Below are 15812 nucleotides of genomic sequence, written 5' to 3' on the forward strand. Positions count from 1 at the left end.
AGACAGAGGAGAGGAGAGGGGGAGAAAAGGGAAAAAAGGAGGAGAGAAGAGGAGGGGAGAAGAGAGAAACAGAGACAGAGGCTTTCAGAAGTACCAAAGCAGAATCAGACTTACCAATGAAGATGTGGAATAATATTTTATATTGTTTATCTCTACCTTAGGCCCCAGAATGTCTCACATACATTAAATTAAGATATCCAAATGAACACCCACAATGATATATCAGCACTTTCATTTCACCTACAGCTTTAACTAAAATTCCACTGCTATACTATATTTAAATCCATAAATTTAATTGTGTTTCAAATATAGAAAAAATCCCTAGCTTAAGCCATAAAATCAATTTTAACTAAAAACTTGAACCCAATTATAACTTTTATTTTTAATCCACATGCATCACTGTTAGAACTGCATCCCATGCCTCAATGTTGAAATGTAAAAATAAAAATAGCTTTGAGTTAAAATGATGCAGTGATTTCAAATGTGCCCTTCTATATTCTACTTCATCTCTTCATATTTTTGCATAGTCTACAATGAATTACATAATTCTTTTCTGAGCAACCTTCATCAATTATTGTCTCCTCTTATTTGGGAGTCTCATCAGTTTCCCCGAAAGGTAGAAGTATAATACAATAAAAACAAGTATTCCTAACCCGGATTATATGAACTTCTATTTCTAAAAAAAAATTTTGATATTCAAAATTCAATATGTTATTTCTTTAGTAACTCTGTGTATTTCATACATTTAAAAATATTATCTAGAAAAGGATCCATAGGCTTCATCAGACTACCAAAGGAGTCTAGGATACACAGAAAGACTAACAACTCTGGCTTTAGAAAACTTGGGGAGATTTTTGTTTTTATCTGCTTCGTCCCAGATATAATCCCCCCAAGTTAAAGTTACATATACTCTTCAAAATGAGCATAGTGAGTAATTATGCTCATTGAAATCCCTTTGCAGATCCTGGGATTGTATTCATCAGTGAGCAAATGAATCCATGATAGGTCACCTACTTTTAAATTTAGATATATATATTTCTGGAACGTGGTCATCCTGGGGATGAAAACTTTGCCAAGAGACTCTTTAGCTTTCAGAAATTTTCTTCCAACCCACAGCTGTAAGATGTCAGAGAACACCAAGCTGCTTGCTTATTATTATGTTTTACAGGAATTGATATTGACACTCCAAATCTAATGGAGAAATAGGCAAATTGCTATCTCTGAACCCCTTTGTTTTTAGTCAGTTCTGCAGAGTATCCTCTCCTACATTAAATAAAGTCAGACACCGGAGTCTCTCCTTTCCTTAGTGGTTGTATGCAAAAGAGGAGCACAAAAGAGTATGAATTGGCATCCTGTGTGTTCCCAGGAGCATGCAGGCTATAGAATGCTAGTCAGCTGCTTCACAATCAGACAATTTGGTTGAAGAAATGAAAGTACGTACTTGAACAGATGTGTCCCTTCCATCTTTTAAAAGATTGGTTGCTTTGGGACTCAAAAGATCTTTCTGCCTCTTCTCCAAGGTAGTCTTATTTAGAGAATTCTTGTTAAAAGGAAAATCAACTTTACTGCTACTTCAGCAGAAGTGGAAGGAGAAAGCTTTTCTTATATCACTCACTATGAGATTTCACAGTTCAAAATATTTTCCCTTTTATACCCAATCCAGATCAATACTTAAAAATATATGTAATAAAATATGAACAATGATTGATTAGAATCCACCGATGATGTAAATGCATTCTTTATTGGTTACATGATTAAACTATTTCTCTTTTATACCCCCAAAGGACATAAAATTATGTTTTAAATAAGGTTGTACTTTTTTTTAAACACAGAGAACTTGAAATTAGCATATTTTGAGCATTTTACATCTCAAAAGTTATCATGCATTTAAACAAGAATACTTAGAAACTACTACATTTTTCACATTGAAAAATAAATAACAATCTGAAGTTTGTTTTGTTTTCTTTTTACAAATGATACACTGAACAAATCATGCACAATACAGAAAACTGATTGTGAAGCACACAGTTCAGATTCTATTGACAGTGTTACTTGGAGGGTTCAATACAGGTCTGTGAGGTGTTTTAATATCTGCCAGACAAATCACAAGGACCTCCCAGAGTATAACAACAGATGATCTCCTTGAAAGTTTTCCTTAGTTCTTGACTCCGGAGGGCATAGATAAGGGGATCAATAATGGAATTACACATAATGAGGATGAGATAAAAGTTGAAATGGGACATGAAACATACACAGTATGGATTTTGGGGACATGAGATATAGAAAATCAGGTGGAGGAAAAAAGGGGCCCAGCAGACCACAAAAACCCCAATTAGGATGGTCAAAGTAATAGCTCCCTTCATGTTGGCCCCTTGGCGGATGGCGCCTGTGCCAGGGAGAACCGCAATCCTCTTAATGTGAAGTCGGGCCATCAGGAACATGTGGACATAGAGAGAAGCCATGAGAGCTAGCATGGTGAAGAACATACTAATGAGACAGATAATGACAGCACTACTGTCTGAGTAAATGATAAACAATATGCCTGACACTGTACAAGCTGCCCATATACAAGTGATGATGATCCCGACCCTCCTAACTGTCATGATGTTATGGTACTGGAGAGCATAGAAGATAGTAAAGTACCTGTCCACTGCAATAGAGAGCAGGCTGCAAATAGAGGCAAGCAGAGAGCTACAAATCACTGAGTCAATGACATTATCAATGTTTACGGTGAAACTTTGTGCATCAGTGTCAGTGCTGTTTAGCAGGGTGATGACAATAGTCTCTGATCCATTGGAGACGCTAACCAGCATGTCAGCCACAGCCAAGCTACAGATGAAGAAGTACATGGGGGAGTGGAGATTCTTGTTTTTAGCGATTGCCACGATCACCAGAATGTTCTCCAACAAACTGATGATACCCAGGGTGACAAACACCTCAGGAGAGACAAAAAGTTGTTCGTAGCAACCCCTGTCCAGGTAACCTTTGCTGAGGGAGTCATTGGCACTGCTGTGCAATACATAACTGTGGTTCCAGAAGCGGAGAGAGGGGTGCATTCCATGGTAGGAGAGTTCATGATGTGTGGAGTTCATTTTAGAAAGAGCTCCGTCAAACTCCGGCTGAAATTGTTTAAAAACCTCTAGTCCCTTCCGAGGGGCTTTTCTCTAGTCTCTCAAGGTAGCAAATGAGGAGATGGTCCTGGTACTCAGTGGCATGTCTCCCCCAATTTTAATGCCGTTCACAACAGTTCCGAGCATCCACTCACTTTTAAGTCCCGAAGTTAAATCAGACTTAGTCTCAGCTGCAAAGAGCTTCAGTTGTTCACATCTTCTTCCCTCTCTTCTCCCTTGAGCTTTTTCTTAAGGCACATTTATTTCATCCAATTCAAAATCATTTTTTCCTAGTAACCGCTATTTCACAGAGAGAGTTCAGGGTTGGTATGCTAATGTCAAATGCAGCCTGATAGAAACTATCAGCAAATGCAGGCATCATGCGGAATGTCAGAAGCTGTGCATGCCGGCTGCTGATTTTTATGGTGTGTGGAGGGAGAAAAAAGGAGGGGTCGACAGGTTGCTCCTCCTCCTCTTTGCATTCCATCCAATGCAACTGAAGTACAGCATGAGTCTAGGAGATGCTGATTGTGTCTCAGGGCGACAATTGCCTGACCAAACAGGTTTGGATGCAGCTGCTCCTGGAAGCAGGAAGCAGATGGGGTATGAGAGATTTATTTTGCTTTCTCAAGTTTTAAGACTAAGTAAGTTGGCTCCCTAAGGAACTCTCTGTACTATCACCCCCAAATCCTCTCAAAGCAACAATATAATTTCCTGTCAAAAGTGGTTCTTTCAGTTTTTCAAGTGCATACCATTTGCAAAGTGCATACTATTTTGTATGCTTAAAATGAACCTAGTGATCCTTTAGCTGATATGACTTAATTGTTCCTTCCTCCTTAATGTATCTCTCCAAAAAATTATGAGATAGGTTGAAATGTATCTCTCAAAAATTATGAAATAAATTGAAATGGGTGGGTAATAATGCCTTAAAGAGCTGGATCCTTAGGACAAAATGTCATGATAAAATAACATGACAGCAAATCTCCCAATTATTCTGAAGGTAGCTTTAATCCATTGAGATTTAAGAAGAAATTAACCTGCCATATGAAGAAATCTTACATTGCTCAGACACTTGGCTCCTGTTATTCCAGCTGAAAATGCCTTTTGGTACTTTTCAAAACAACTAAAATTTATATATTACTTGTTTAAAAGATATATAGCCTACAATCAGAGAAAAAATGGCAAGTTCATTAATCTGGCAATTCACTACAAGTTTTCAAGATGAAGATTATCAGTCAACCTTAAAAATAATCCAGTGTGGGAAAAGAGGTCACCCTGGGAATATTAAAAATTGAAATACATAACAAACCTAGTCAAGTAAAGACAAGTGATCCACTATTCTCCATAACAAAGTTGGTTTTGAATGGAAAAGCAACATTTGTTTTTTTCTAGTTTAACAGAACTGTTGCAATAGTGTTCTAATTGATCTTACTCCTTTATTTTGAACTTCATGTCTCTCACATCTCCATTAGGAGATGGGAAACATGTATCTGTGAATATGAAGGGAGAACCTCAACTAAGAAGTAGAGAAAGGCTTGCCGTGAGAGGCTTGAGGACAAATGAAAATGTTTGGAAGTGCTTCTGTGGTAGATGAGTGAATTGATTTGGAGGTATAAAACAGATGCTTAACTGCAATTCTGTAGGAGGTAGAAACCCTCTCTATCAATGAAAATTTCAGCGCTCCATACCTTTGTAGATTTTTTTTTTTGTAGATTGCTTAAGGGAAAAAGAAATCCATTATATGGTGGCCAGTTTTCAGATGATGTGCCTTTCTGAACTTAACTAAGTTGATCCTTGAATGACTATTCATTCCTGTACCTGTGTTGTTGTTGTTCAGTCATGTCTGACGCTTTGTAATTCCATTGTCATTTTCTTGGCAAAGACACTGGAGTGGTTTGCCATTTCCTTCTCTAGCTCATTTTAAAGATGAAGAAACTGAGGCAAGCAGGGTTAAATGACTTGTCCAGGGTCACACAACTAAATGTCTGAGGCCAGACTGAACTCAGGAAGATGAATTTTCCTGAATAGGCATATCCTGACTCTATCCATTGTATCACCTAGCTGCCCCTGTACTTGTACTTTGAGTCTTTTTGGCTTATTAGAATCTACCAGAGCATGTGCTCTAGGCATGGAGAATTGAATATCACCTTTGTACCTCTTATAAGCCCTAGAGCTCCTTACCCCAACTCCCGTTCTCAGTGAAAAGTTGTATCTTAAGAAGTGCAGTTAACTCTTACGAGCCCTTACGCCAACTCTCATTGTCTAGTTGTATCCCTTAACAAGACTGCATCTTCCTATTAGGGGTCTAGGAATACCTCTGAGGGAATTGAAATGTCTTTCTAACAATATTCATTCTATTCCCCTTTCAAGTGAATTCTTCTAAACATCAATCAACAGTCATTAGCACCTTGGTCTGATTTAACCAATTAACATCTATTAGCCTTTTAAAAGGTATATTTATTGAAAACATAAAGTAAGAACACAAATACAAACATTTTCCCCCAACATCTGAAAGCACACTCTCCCTTAGACCCTTGGGACAATATACCCAAACGTAAAGTGGTTCTAAAAACATTCACCTACCAAATTAATGTCCAGGTATGTCATAGTCTATGAACAAAATTATTCTCTTATTTGTAGAAACCGGTGTTTTGATGGTTGATCCATTGCTGGGCTAAGTGAGGTAACTTGCTAGGGTTTTGTTCTACACTAGGTTTAGTTGCCTACACACTTTGGCATGGACTCTCAGCACTGGCACAGTTAACTCTTCCAAACACTCTAAGCTAACCAGGTCACTCCCTAGTCCAATCTATTGTTAATGATCCTTCATCTAAGGCAGTAAAGAATAAATACAATGAAGACAGAAGCAACAGTAAGGCTATGTTAATGGCACATGGGTTGGCCCAAGGTCAGAGAGTAAGTGGTTGGTGCTGTCTCCCTCTCACACACAAGAGAGTGACAACAGTCCTTAACTCTTCACTGTAATACAGCCAAACAGGAATGAGACCTAAGTTTCCTCGGTAGGAGTCTTTAGTATGCAGGCACATTTCTATCTCAGCAGGTAAAAAGCATGCCGTGAACAGATCAGAAACACAGTATCTGTGAATACTCAGAACTGGGGAGTAGGGCCTTTCTGTTACACGTACAGAGCCTCCACATATAGGCATACAATAAATACAACACTGTGTATGGTCAAAGGATGAGATTCCTATTGGCTGGCACCTCCCCCCTCCGATACCCTGCCATTAAACTTTCATGGCATGATGAAGCATCACAATAAGACTTAATAATTATTTTCTTTTTTAATCCATAAATTCAAATCCTCATCTCATTTGGAAAATAGAATCAACCTCATTCCCTTCGAAGTCCTTTTGCAGATAACAGGTATCAACAAACTTGCCTGAGTTGTTTTCCTTTATCTATGAAAGATGCTGATGACAGTTAATTAACTGAAGAGTGAATGAAACAAAATATTGTGGTGAGTAATTAAAAGGCTCATCAACCAACTGCTTTACCATTGATATTTGGCTGTACATTCTCTTAATAGATTCCAAGAAAAGACATAGCTCGTCTAAAGTATTCTATTTTTATTGATGTGGCTTTCAAACATTACCTCTACATAGTTATTATCTGCCCTCAACCTATCACCCTAATCAAAACAAGCCTATTTAGTCATGATGATCTTCAAAGTGCTCTTGCTTATTTACATTGAGCAAGAAGGCTATCTTTCTTATTTTTGATATAGTACATTCTGACCTAGATTCTCCACACTATTCTCTATGAATGGTAGGTCCACACACAGAGAAGCCCCCACAAAGGTACATTACTCAAGGCTATATAGCACATTACTAGTATAAGAAGTTTTGTTTCCTGAGTACAGAGAGTTTTTTTAAGCATAGTGGAAATTATGAGCTTCATCAGAACTGAATTAATCCATAAAGCAATTAGACAAAGGGTCATTATATGTAATTCTTTCTAGAATATGGCAGCCTTATCTATCAATACATGAAATTTCTAACATAAAGAATCCTTACTTTTAAAAAATTGTCTTATTTTTTCAATTAAGTTTAGTGAGATGAATGTACGCAATAAATTCTTTATCCTCCTCTAAAAACCTCCTTGTTCTATTTTTAAATTTTTGTTAATGGTACCAACACCATTAACAACTTTCTTCCTAACTAACAACCAACAACATTCTTCCTCCTCCACCTATCACCGTGTCTCAAAGCTGAATTTTCCTTAGGAAAATTCTTAGGAGTCCATATTTAGCAAATCATCAAATTTTATTGATTTTTTTTCTTATTATACCTTTTCTTTTTCATTCCTCATACCACTACTGTAGGTCCCTATTACCTAATATCAGGTAAAAACTTCCCAACAGCCTCCTTCTGTTCAGTCTCTCTTTATTAAAATCTCTCCTACACATTTCTTCTCAACCAGTCCTACCCAAACAATATTTCCAATATGATTTTCCTCCTCAAAAAATCTTCCTTATTATTTGGCAAATAAAGTTGAAACCTCTGTCTGGTTTTCAAAGTCTTCTATAATCCTGGTCCCAGACATGAAGTTGGGAATTAGAGTTGTGACATTAAATGATCATCAGGACTCAGTTTAGCACAGAGGTATCAAAAACTCAGATTACATGAGCTAGCAGCATACCAGAATCAGATTAAAATATAATAGGGAAATATTTAACTAACTAAATAAAAATGTCATAAAACATGGATAATGGTAATTTTTGGTTTTCTAAGTCAATATGCAGCCGATAGAGATCCTTATGTTCAGCTTATCAGCTGCTTTTTCTTTTTGAGTTTGATACTACTGATCTAGAACATTGGGTCAAATGTAAGAAAATAAAATTTAATAGTATCAACTAATATTATGAGAGGAGTATGGATAGACAGCATGTTCTTGGCTGACTCAGAATACTTTCCTTGTAGTTTATGTTCAATACTGGTACAAAGTGATACACTTATAGGCCATTCAACAGGTAACAAAAAGAGATTTCTTTGATCATCTCGGCAGGATATTAACTGGACATATACTGAGCATTCCCCAAACTGATTTAGCTGGTTGAAGCTCCCCTTCCTAAATTGCCCATTATAGTCCATTAGCTAAGCATTTGAACACATCTGGAGCTCCTGGTAGTTGTCTTGTACTCAGCCAACAAGGAAGCAATATCAATGGACCAAACCTACATCTTGTATCAAACAGGTCTCAAGAATGGTTTCAATATTTTTGAAGAAATAACTAGTATGAGAGTGGGAGAGTAATATAGCATTTCTATCAAACAGCAGTCTATCTAAAAAAAAAAGACCTGAGTTTTTTAAAGGACTATACACTCAATGTAAGACAATGGTATACCAACCAAAATAAGTTAATGTGATATTAGGTTGCATACAGTGTCCAGGAATAAGAATGTAATAATCCCATTTTACTCTACCATGGTCAAATCACATCTGGAGCATTGTATGTGTGTGTGTGTGTGTGTGTGTGTGTGTGTGTGTGTGTGTCTGTGTCTGTGTCTGTGTCTGTGTCTGTGTCTGTGTGTCTGTGTGTGTCTGTGTTCGTCCGTTGATGTGGAAGAAGACCATGCCATCAGAGAAATGGTGACATGGCTTGCACTTGACTTTGTTTTGAGTGAGGGAGAGCCGTGCAGGTCACCAGCCTCACTTCTCCTCCAGAGCCATCTGAATCCAGTGACCAGATATTCATCAGGATGACTGGAGATGACCCAGGTTGAGGCAATTAGGATTAAGTGACTTGAAACACAGCTAATGAGTGTCAAGTGTCTGAGATGAGATTATGTTCAACTTGGAGTTCCATATATCTCTCCAAATGGGAGAGTAACCAAAGAAGAAAAATGAAGATGCTAAAGAGTTAATTTCACTTGAGGATTGGTTGAAGGAAATAAGGAAAGGGGAGGTTAGCTTAGAAGAAAAAAGATATAGGGGGGACATTTTAGCTCTCTTCAAGTACTTGAAGTGAGAAGGATTAGAACTGTTTTGTTTAGTCTCAGAGGTCATAGTTAGAAGCAGGGGATGGACACTGCAAGGAGGTTTACAGCTCCATTTGAGGAAGGCACTGAATAAATTGTCTCTGTCATTAAGAAAACATTGAATAATCATTTTTGAAATATTGTTGAGTTAATTCATCACTCCTCACAGCTGTGATAAGTAGCAGTTATGAGTGTCAGATTTATAGATAAAAGGGTTTTTATAGGTCACCTAATTTAACTTCCCTTTTTAAAGATGGAGAAAATGAGACCCAGTAAGGTTAGGTCACATGGATTTTAAGTAGATAGCCATGTGGCCTATGGTTAGATGAGCTATATTAGGGCACATAGAGGAAGGCCTGTAACACATTGTGGGATACCCTGTAAAGGAAAGGAAAGGAAAGGAAAGGAAAGGAAAGGAAAGGAAAGGAAAGGAAAGGAAAGGAAAGGAAAGGAAAGGAAAGGAAAGGAAAGGAAAGGAAAGGAAAGGAAAGGAAAGGAAAGGAAAGGAAAGGAAAGGAAAGGAAAAGGAAGGGAAGGGAAGGGAAGGGAAGGGAAGGGAGGGAAGGGAAGGGAAGGGTAGGGAAGGGAAGGGAAGGGAAGGGAAGGGAAGGAAAAAGGAAAGGGCATCTTTTGGATTGTGTTTGTCCCTTGTTGCAAAAGAAGACATCTAAGGCACATAATGTGCTGTTTTCTTTCAGATGCAACAAAATGATATTATAGGGAGAAAATATTATTAGGAGAACTGTTTTTATTATTTCATGTAAATAGAAAACAGTATATGAGATTCATTGCTCTAATTTAATTCCAATTAGTTTTCCCTCATTCTCTAAACTTAATATGAAAGCAACTTATACTGAAATGTCTTGACTCCTACAGTATTAAAAATAATACTGGATATTACCTATCATTTCTTTTTCATTCATTTTTCATTTTACCATTCAACTTTTTCTTAGAACTTCACTTGTAAGTCTAAAGGTCATTATACATGAATATTCCCCAACTACAGAATTTCAGGAAGCTATAAAAGCAACAGAAATGAGATAGCTTATTTTCTCTCTCAATTCAATTTGAGTCAGTTCAGTTGAAGTTAAACAATTTTTATTAAGAACCTGCTATGACAGGCTTAAAGGAACTCATATTCTATCATGGAAAGCATAAATATGTCAATATAAAAGGATAGATAACATAATTTGGGGGATAATGAGAGAACTAATGATTAGGAGGGGTTAGGAAAGCCTCCTATGGGAGAGTTGTTACTTGAGTTGCACCTTGAAGGAGTTAAGGATTCCAAGAGATAGAAGTGAGGCTAAGAGAACATTCCAGAACATTGCAAGCATAGAGATTAATTAGGTAGCCTGTGCAAAGTAAAAGAAGCAGGAGATATACACATTCACATATATACATATGTACACATGTGTATATATATATATATATATATATGTATATATATATATATATATATATATATATATATATATATATATATATATATATATGGTTGTGAATGACAATTCATGTGTCTGTATTTTATGGCTTATAAAGCACGTTTCTCACTGTGACTCCATGAGAAAAGTAGTATAAATTTTATTAACTCCATTTCACAGAGAAGGAAACTTACTTTTTTATTTCCTTTGATCTTCCAGTATGTATTTCTAGGTGGATCTTATTTGAGAGAATATGGTCTCATTGAGTAGACTTTACAGTTGTTTTTGTCTCTCATTTTCAGAAAGGACCATTGATATAATGGGGTGATGTCTTGACTTGCTTGTGAATTGGATATAAGTGAGACAGTGATTCACAAAGTGTTCAGCTTCACTCTCTCTCCCAAAATCATCAAAGTCCAGTGGCAAGATAAAAGTCAGGACAACTAGCAATGGCCTAGAATGTAGTGGATGATCTTAGCATCTTCAATGTGTGACCAAGCTTTAAATATTCCACTACACCTGCTTCAGTCACCTTCATGGTCATTGGAACAAATTATTTTTCTCCCATTCTGCTGAGGAAGTCTTCACATGTTTGGGGTACACATCCCCATGCCTCACTGATGAGGTCAAGGCTTGTCAGTTACCTTCAACTTGGTTTAACCCATCTGCTGATGCAGTTTTATTGGGCTGTAACCACAGTCCATCTTACAGTTTCTTGGAGGCACAGATGAAAGTTGGGTGAAGGTAGACACCAAAGCTGGATGAACAGCCCTGAAAAGGACTCAGTAAACCCTTACATCAGTGGTGTTAGTCATCATTGAGTACCCTATACAAACTGGCCTCATATTTTTCTGGTACTAGATGCAGTCAGTACAATATAATCTATAAAATGGATCATATGGAGAATATTTCTATCAATAGGGACTCAATCTTCTACTTGAACTTTGCTCCAGTCTTATTTTACTTGCTTACTTTTTCTTGAACTTTATGTTAAAACCAAACTGGACAAGCAGATTAGTCTGTTGAACAAATTAGACTATAGAGAAATATGTTGTCTTCTTAGGACATATAGTCATGACATAATGGGGAGTCTCCTTAGAATTGTTAAACTTTATTCACTCACTCACTTCTGATGATTCATCAGAGTAGTGGGGAGAAGGGAGAACAGATTGTAGCTTTAGAAGGAATATAGAATGCAAAATCTTAGACAAAAATATGAAAACCTTGGTGCTACATGTAGTGTTTTCCCCACTACCTCTCATTTAAGGTAGGGAATTCATAAGAGAAAAACAGATTTGGGAAATGAACAGCTGGCCTGAACAAGGAGATATTTTCTGAGAAGACTTTTATTTATGGACCACATATTAATAGAAAAATAAAATAAAATAAAAAAAGTGTTATTTACATTTTTGGACATGGCTAATGTGGGAATTTGTTTGCTTCACCATGTATATTTATTATAATGATTTTCTTTGAAATTTGAGGGGTGAGAAGAAAAGAAAAAACAAATCTGTTAATTGGAAAATAATGTAAAATTGATTTCTTGGCCATAGCTTAAATATAGGATTGAAAAGCTCTACATGAAATGAAATATACCTAACAAGGTCCAGTAACAGAATATTTGAATGAAATCTTGTCAATCTAGTCAAGAAGAATTTCTTAAAATAGTGTATTATTTTTCTCCAATTACATATCAAGAAAAATTTTAGCATTCATTTCCACAAGATTATTAGTTTCAAATTTTTCTTCTTCCTCTCCTCTCTTCTGAAAATGGTAGGCAGTTTGATAATGGGCTATCATATAAAACATATTTTCTTATTCATCACAGCTGAGGATGAAGAAACAGAAGGGGAAAAACACAAGAAAGAATAAAGCAAATGAAAAAAAAAATGCTTCCATCTGCATTCAGAGTCCTGTTATCTATCTGGATGTGGATAGCATTTTCCTTTGTGAGTCCTTTATGCTTGTCTTAGATCATTGTGTTGCTAAGAAGAGCTGAGTCATTCATAGTTTGAATGGTTGAACTTCCAAGTTTCTTGGGCTAAAAGATTGTTTCACCCCATCTTTTTTCTGCTGTTCTAGGATTTGTTTGAGGGCTTTGTTTTATGACCGTTTGAAGGTGAGTATAGAACAGTTATAGTGATTCTAATCCAGAAGAACTTAAAAGAAAAGCCCTGTATATAGATTTCAATGGCTGGTTTAACAAAGGAAAACAAAATAGAAACCTAGTAATCCATAGAGGACATTATGCAGCTCTAAAATTGGTGACCTTGAATGTTTATATACAAATGCACAAAGTATGAATAACAAACAGGTTAAATTATTGATTCAAGTAAAAGGAGATAAACTTGATTTCACAAGTATCAGTGAGACATTGGTATAGGACTCATGAATGGAATTTCTCTTTGTGGAGTGTGGAAGGGTATATTTTCTCTGAATTGAATGGAAGAGGTTTTGGGTTGGGTGAGGGTGGAATAGCATGAGGGATAAAGAGGGAAAGAAAGAGATAGAGACAAGTAGACAGAGACAAAAAGAGAAAGAAACAGAGACAGAGAGAGATGCATAGGGGAAGAGAGAGTGTGTGCTAAACCTGTAATTATTAAGACCTTATTAAAACCCAAGTTCAGACACTAGATGTGTGGCCTTAGACAAGTCACTTCACTTCAATTTCCCTTACCTTTTCCTTCACCTGTAAAAATAAAGTTAATAATAGCATCCACCTTTAATGGTTGTTGCATAACTTACTCATATATAAAGATGAATATTATAAAGCACTACAGACACAGCTTGGGGAATTAATAACTAATTTATTAATTAAGCTCTATGTCAATCAATAATGGATGGTCAGTAGTTTCTCTTGATAACCAAAGACCCCAAAGGAAGCCTGAAATATCTTCTGAAAAGGAATTCCCCTTACAAGTGAAGATCAGCCTAGATTGGTGGATTGCTAATGAGGAGATTGACTAAAAATCTTGAACTCCTCCTACTGAGAACATGGCTTGATTATGAGATTCAGAAGCCTCAAGCAATCTAGATGTGGGGAGCCAACTCTATCCAGACCTCTCTGGTTTTCTTCTTCATGTGCTGGGTAGCCCTAAACTCTAATGGAGGGCAGGGATTCCTTTCCTCAGAGTAAGGGCCTGCCCAAATTGGGTTTTGGATTGGATACTCAGAAATTAGGTCTCCTAGTTGGGTGAGATCTGTCCAGCATTGAGAAGCATGTTTCTTGAGGGCTAGAAATAATCTCATCAATCAACCAAACTTTCCAGAGACTGACTTTAATAAGAGCTGAGGAACTAGGAGAAAAACCTGGATCACAAATTAACAATTAGCTATGAATACAATAATATAACAATAATTTATTTTAATACATATGTGTGTGTTTATTTATTTATATTTATAAAAAAAATCCAGGCCTCTGAAGTGAGAAGCCTGAAGGGAAACATTTGAATAAATCAGTGGAAATTAAAACAAAAATAGAATTGTAAGAATATTGATTACTCTGAGAGAAGAAATTCAAAGAGCAACTTGGGAAACATCTGAAACCTATTATGGAAACATGATAGTGTATTTATGAGTAACTTCATCTCTTCAAGACATCTGGTATTCTCTTTCTATGCCTCTTTTTCCTTTGCCTCTATCTCTCTATCTTCATTTTTCCCTTTCTCCTTCCCCCTCTCCTCTCTTTATTTTTTTCCTCTTCTCACCCTTCCCCCCAAACAGAGCAGGTAACAATTTTTATGAGCCCTCTTAATCATGTCACTCATCCTTCAAAAGTTAGAGGAGGAGATAACAGAAAAATATTGCTCTAGGTCTCAATGAGAACTTCAGTTCTATCTGAACACTCTAGCATCCACTCTAGAGATTGTGATCAAGAAGGAGAACAAAACTGAAAAGTCTAAGAGGGGATGAACTAGAGGTGCCACATGATAATGTATCCATTTGGTTTGATTAACTCTGTTACAAAGGAAGGCTTCTAACTGGGTAGTGGTAGGGATGAGAGAGACAGATGGAAGCAGAGAGATAATCAGAAAAACAGAGAAACATGAATGTGGAAAATAAGGAAGAAGGTTTATTTCCACAGAGTTGTCACCTAGCACAGTCAGGTTAGAGGTCAGAAATTTATGCGCAGACCCAATGAACTGTTTGAGGGAAAGCCTATTAGAGAGAAGAACATGAAGTCACCTGGCCAGGGGATGGTGGGCTGAGGAGTTCAAAATTCGGAACAGTATAAGAAGCTTCCATTAGTCTGAACAAGCTTTATTCTTCCTGTTGCCTTACTGGGAAGCTACCCATTCGTTCAAAGGAATGAAGGTAGAAGGCACTCTCTCCTCCTGATGAGGAGGGGGAGTCAGCTTTGGCCAAAGCACTCAATTCCTCTGAACTTTACTTTAATAAATTTTCCCTTGACACATTTTTGTGTGTAACAATGAGCATCACTAAAAAATATTTTAAAATGCAGTGAAATAAACAAAAAGAAGATGAAAAGGGAACAGAGAGGAGTACTGCTGTTATCTTGTTAAATTTAATATATGTTTAAAAATGAACTGTATGTAATAACTCTATTTCATAGATAATCTTTTTTGTGTTCAACTGTTTATTAAAATGTTGGTGTTTGTTTATGATTGTTAAATTCATGATAAAAAAAATATTTAAAAAAAAAGTCCAGAAAGTAGCCTGAAATTCATTAAGTCAGATATTAAAGGGTTCAAGAAAAGGATAGGTCATATCCAATACCCTAATATTTTGAGGGAGACATCTACCCAGAGGAATAACAGTAATAATAGTTGGTATTTTTATAGTGTTTTTAAGTTAGAGAAAGTGATTTATATACATTATCTCATGTGATTCTCATAATAGTACTATGAGGTGAGTGGCACAGGTATAATTAGTAAAATTTTACAGATGAGTGAACCTTGGATTAGACTGACTAATTGTCTTTCTTCCCCATGGTCCTACGCCTAGTAAGTTTCAGGAACAGGAATGGACTACAGGTATTTCAAGACTTTAAGGCAAGTGGTTTATTAAGGAAAAATTCTAAAGTCACATTTAAAAATGATTCTGATAAAGAAAAAGGAGAACTGTCTAATGTGACTATTGTGAACTGAAGAGAAGTCATTGACAAATTCAGATAAAACAAAAAGACATGTGGATAAAGGCAAAATAAAGTAAAGGAAATCAATACAAAGTATTCTCTTATAAAAATTGTGTCAGGAGTATTAAAAGCCAGAATGAGATGAAGTTGCCAATGAATGCTAAGGACAAAAATCAAAGGTTTGA

The 15812-nt window shown here is 36.4% G+C and overlaps 1 protein-coding gene across 1 annotated transcript; it reads right to left on the minus strand.

Annotated features, from left to right (window-relative positions):
- Positions 1–1722: 1722 nt before the first annotated feature.
- MC4R (melanocortin 4 receptor) lies at positions 1723–3501 on the minus strand. Its single transcript, XM_072599535.1, has one exon. It carries the CDS (start codon positions 3090–3092, stop codon positions 2085–2087), a length of 1008 nt encoding a protein of 335 aa, XP_072455636.1. The 5' UTR covers positions 3093–3501; the 3' UTR covers positions 1723–2084.
- Positions 3502–15812: the final 12311 nt, after the last annotated feature.

The sequence above is a fragment of the Notamacropus eugenii genome, chromosome 4 (assembly GCF_028372415.1).
Source record: "Notamacropus eugenii isolate mMacEug1 chromosome 4, mMacEug1.pri_v2, whole genome shotgun sequence".
In the NCBI taxonomy this organism is placed as follows: domain Eukaryota; kingdom Metazoa; phylum Chordata; class Mammalia; order Diprotodontia; family Macropodidae; genus Notamacropus; species Notamacropus eugenii.

Bases quoted from the DNA above. Each gene is read 5' to 3' on its own strand.
- MC4R (XM_072599535.1), bottom strand. From the start codon at position 3,092: ATGAACTCCACACATCATGAACTCTCCTACCATGGAATGCACCCCTCT.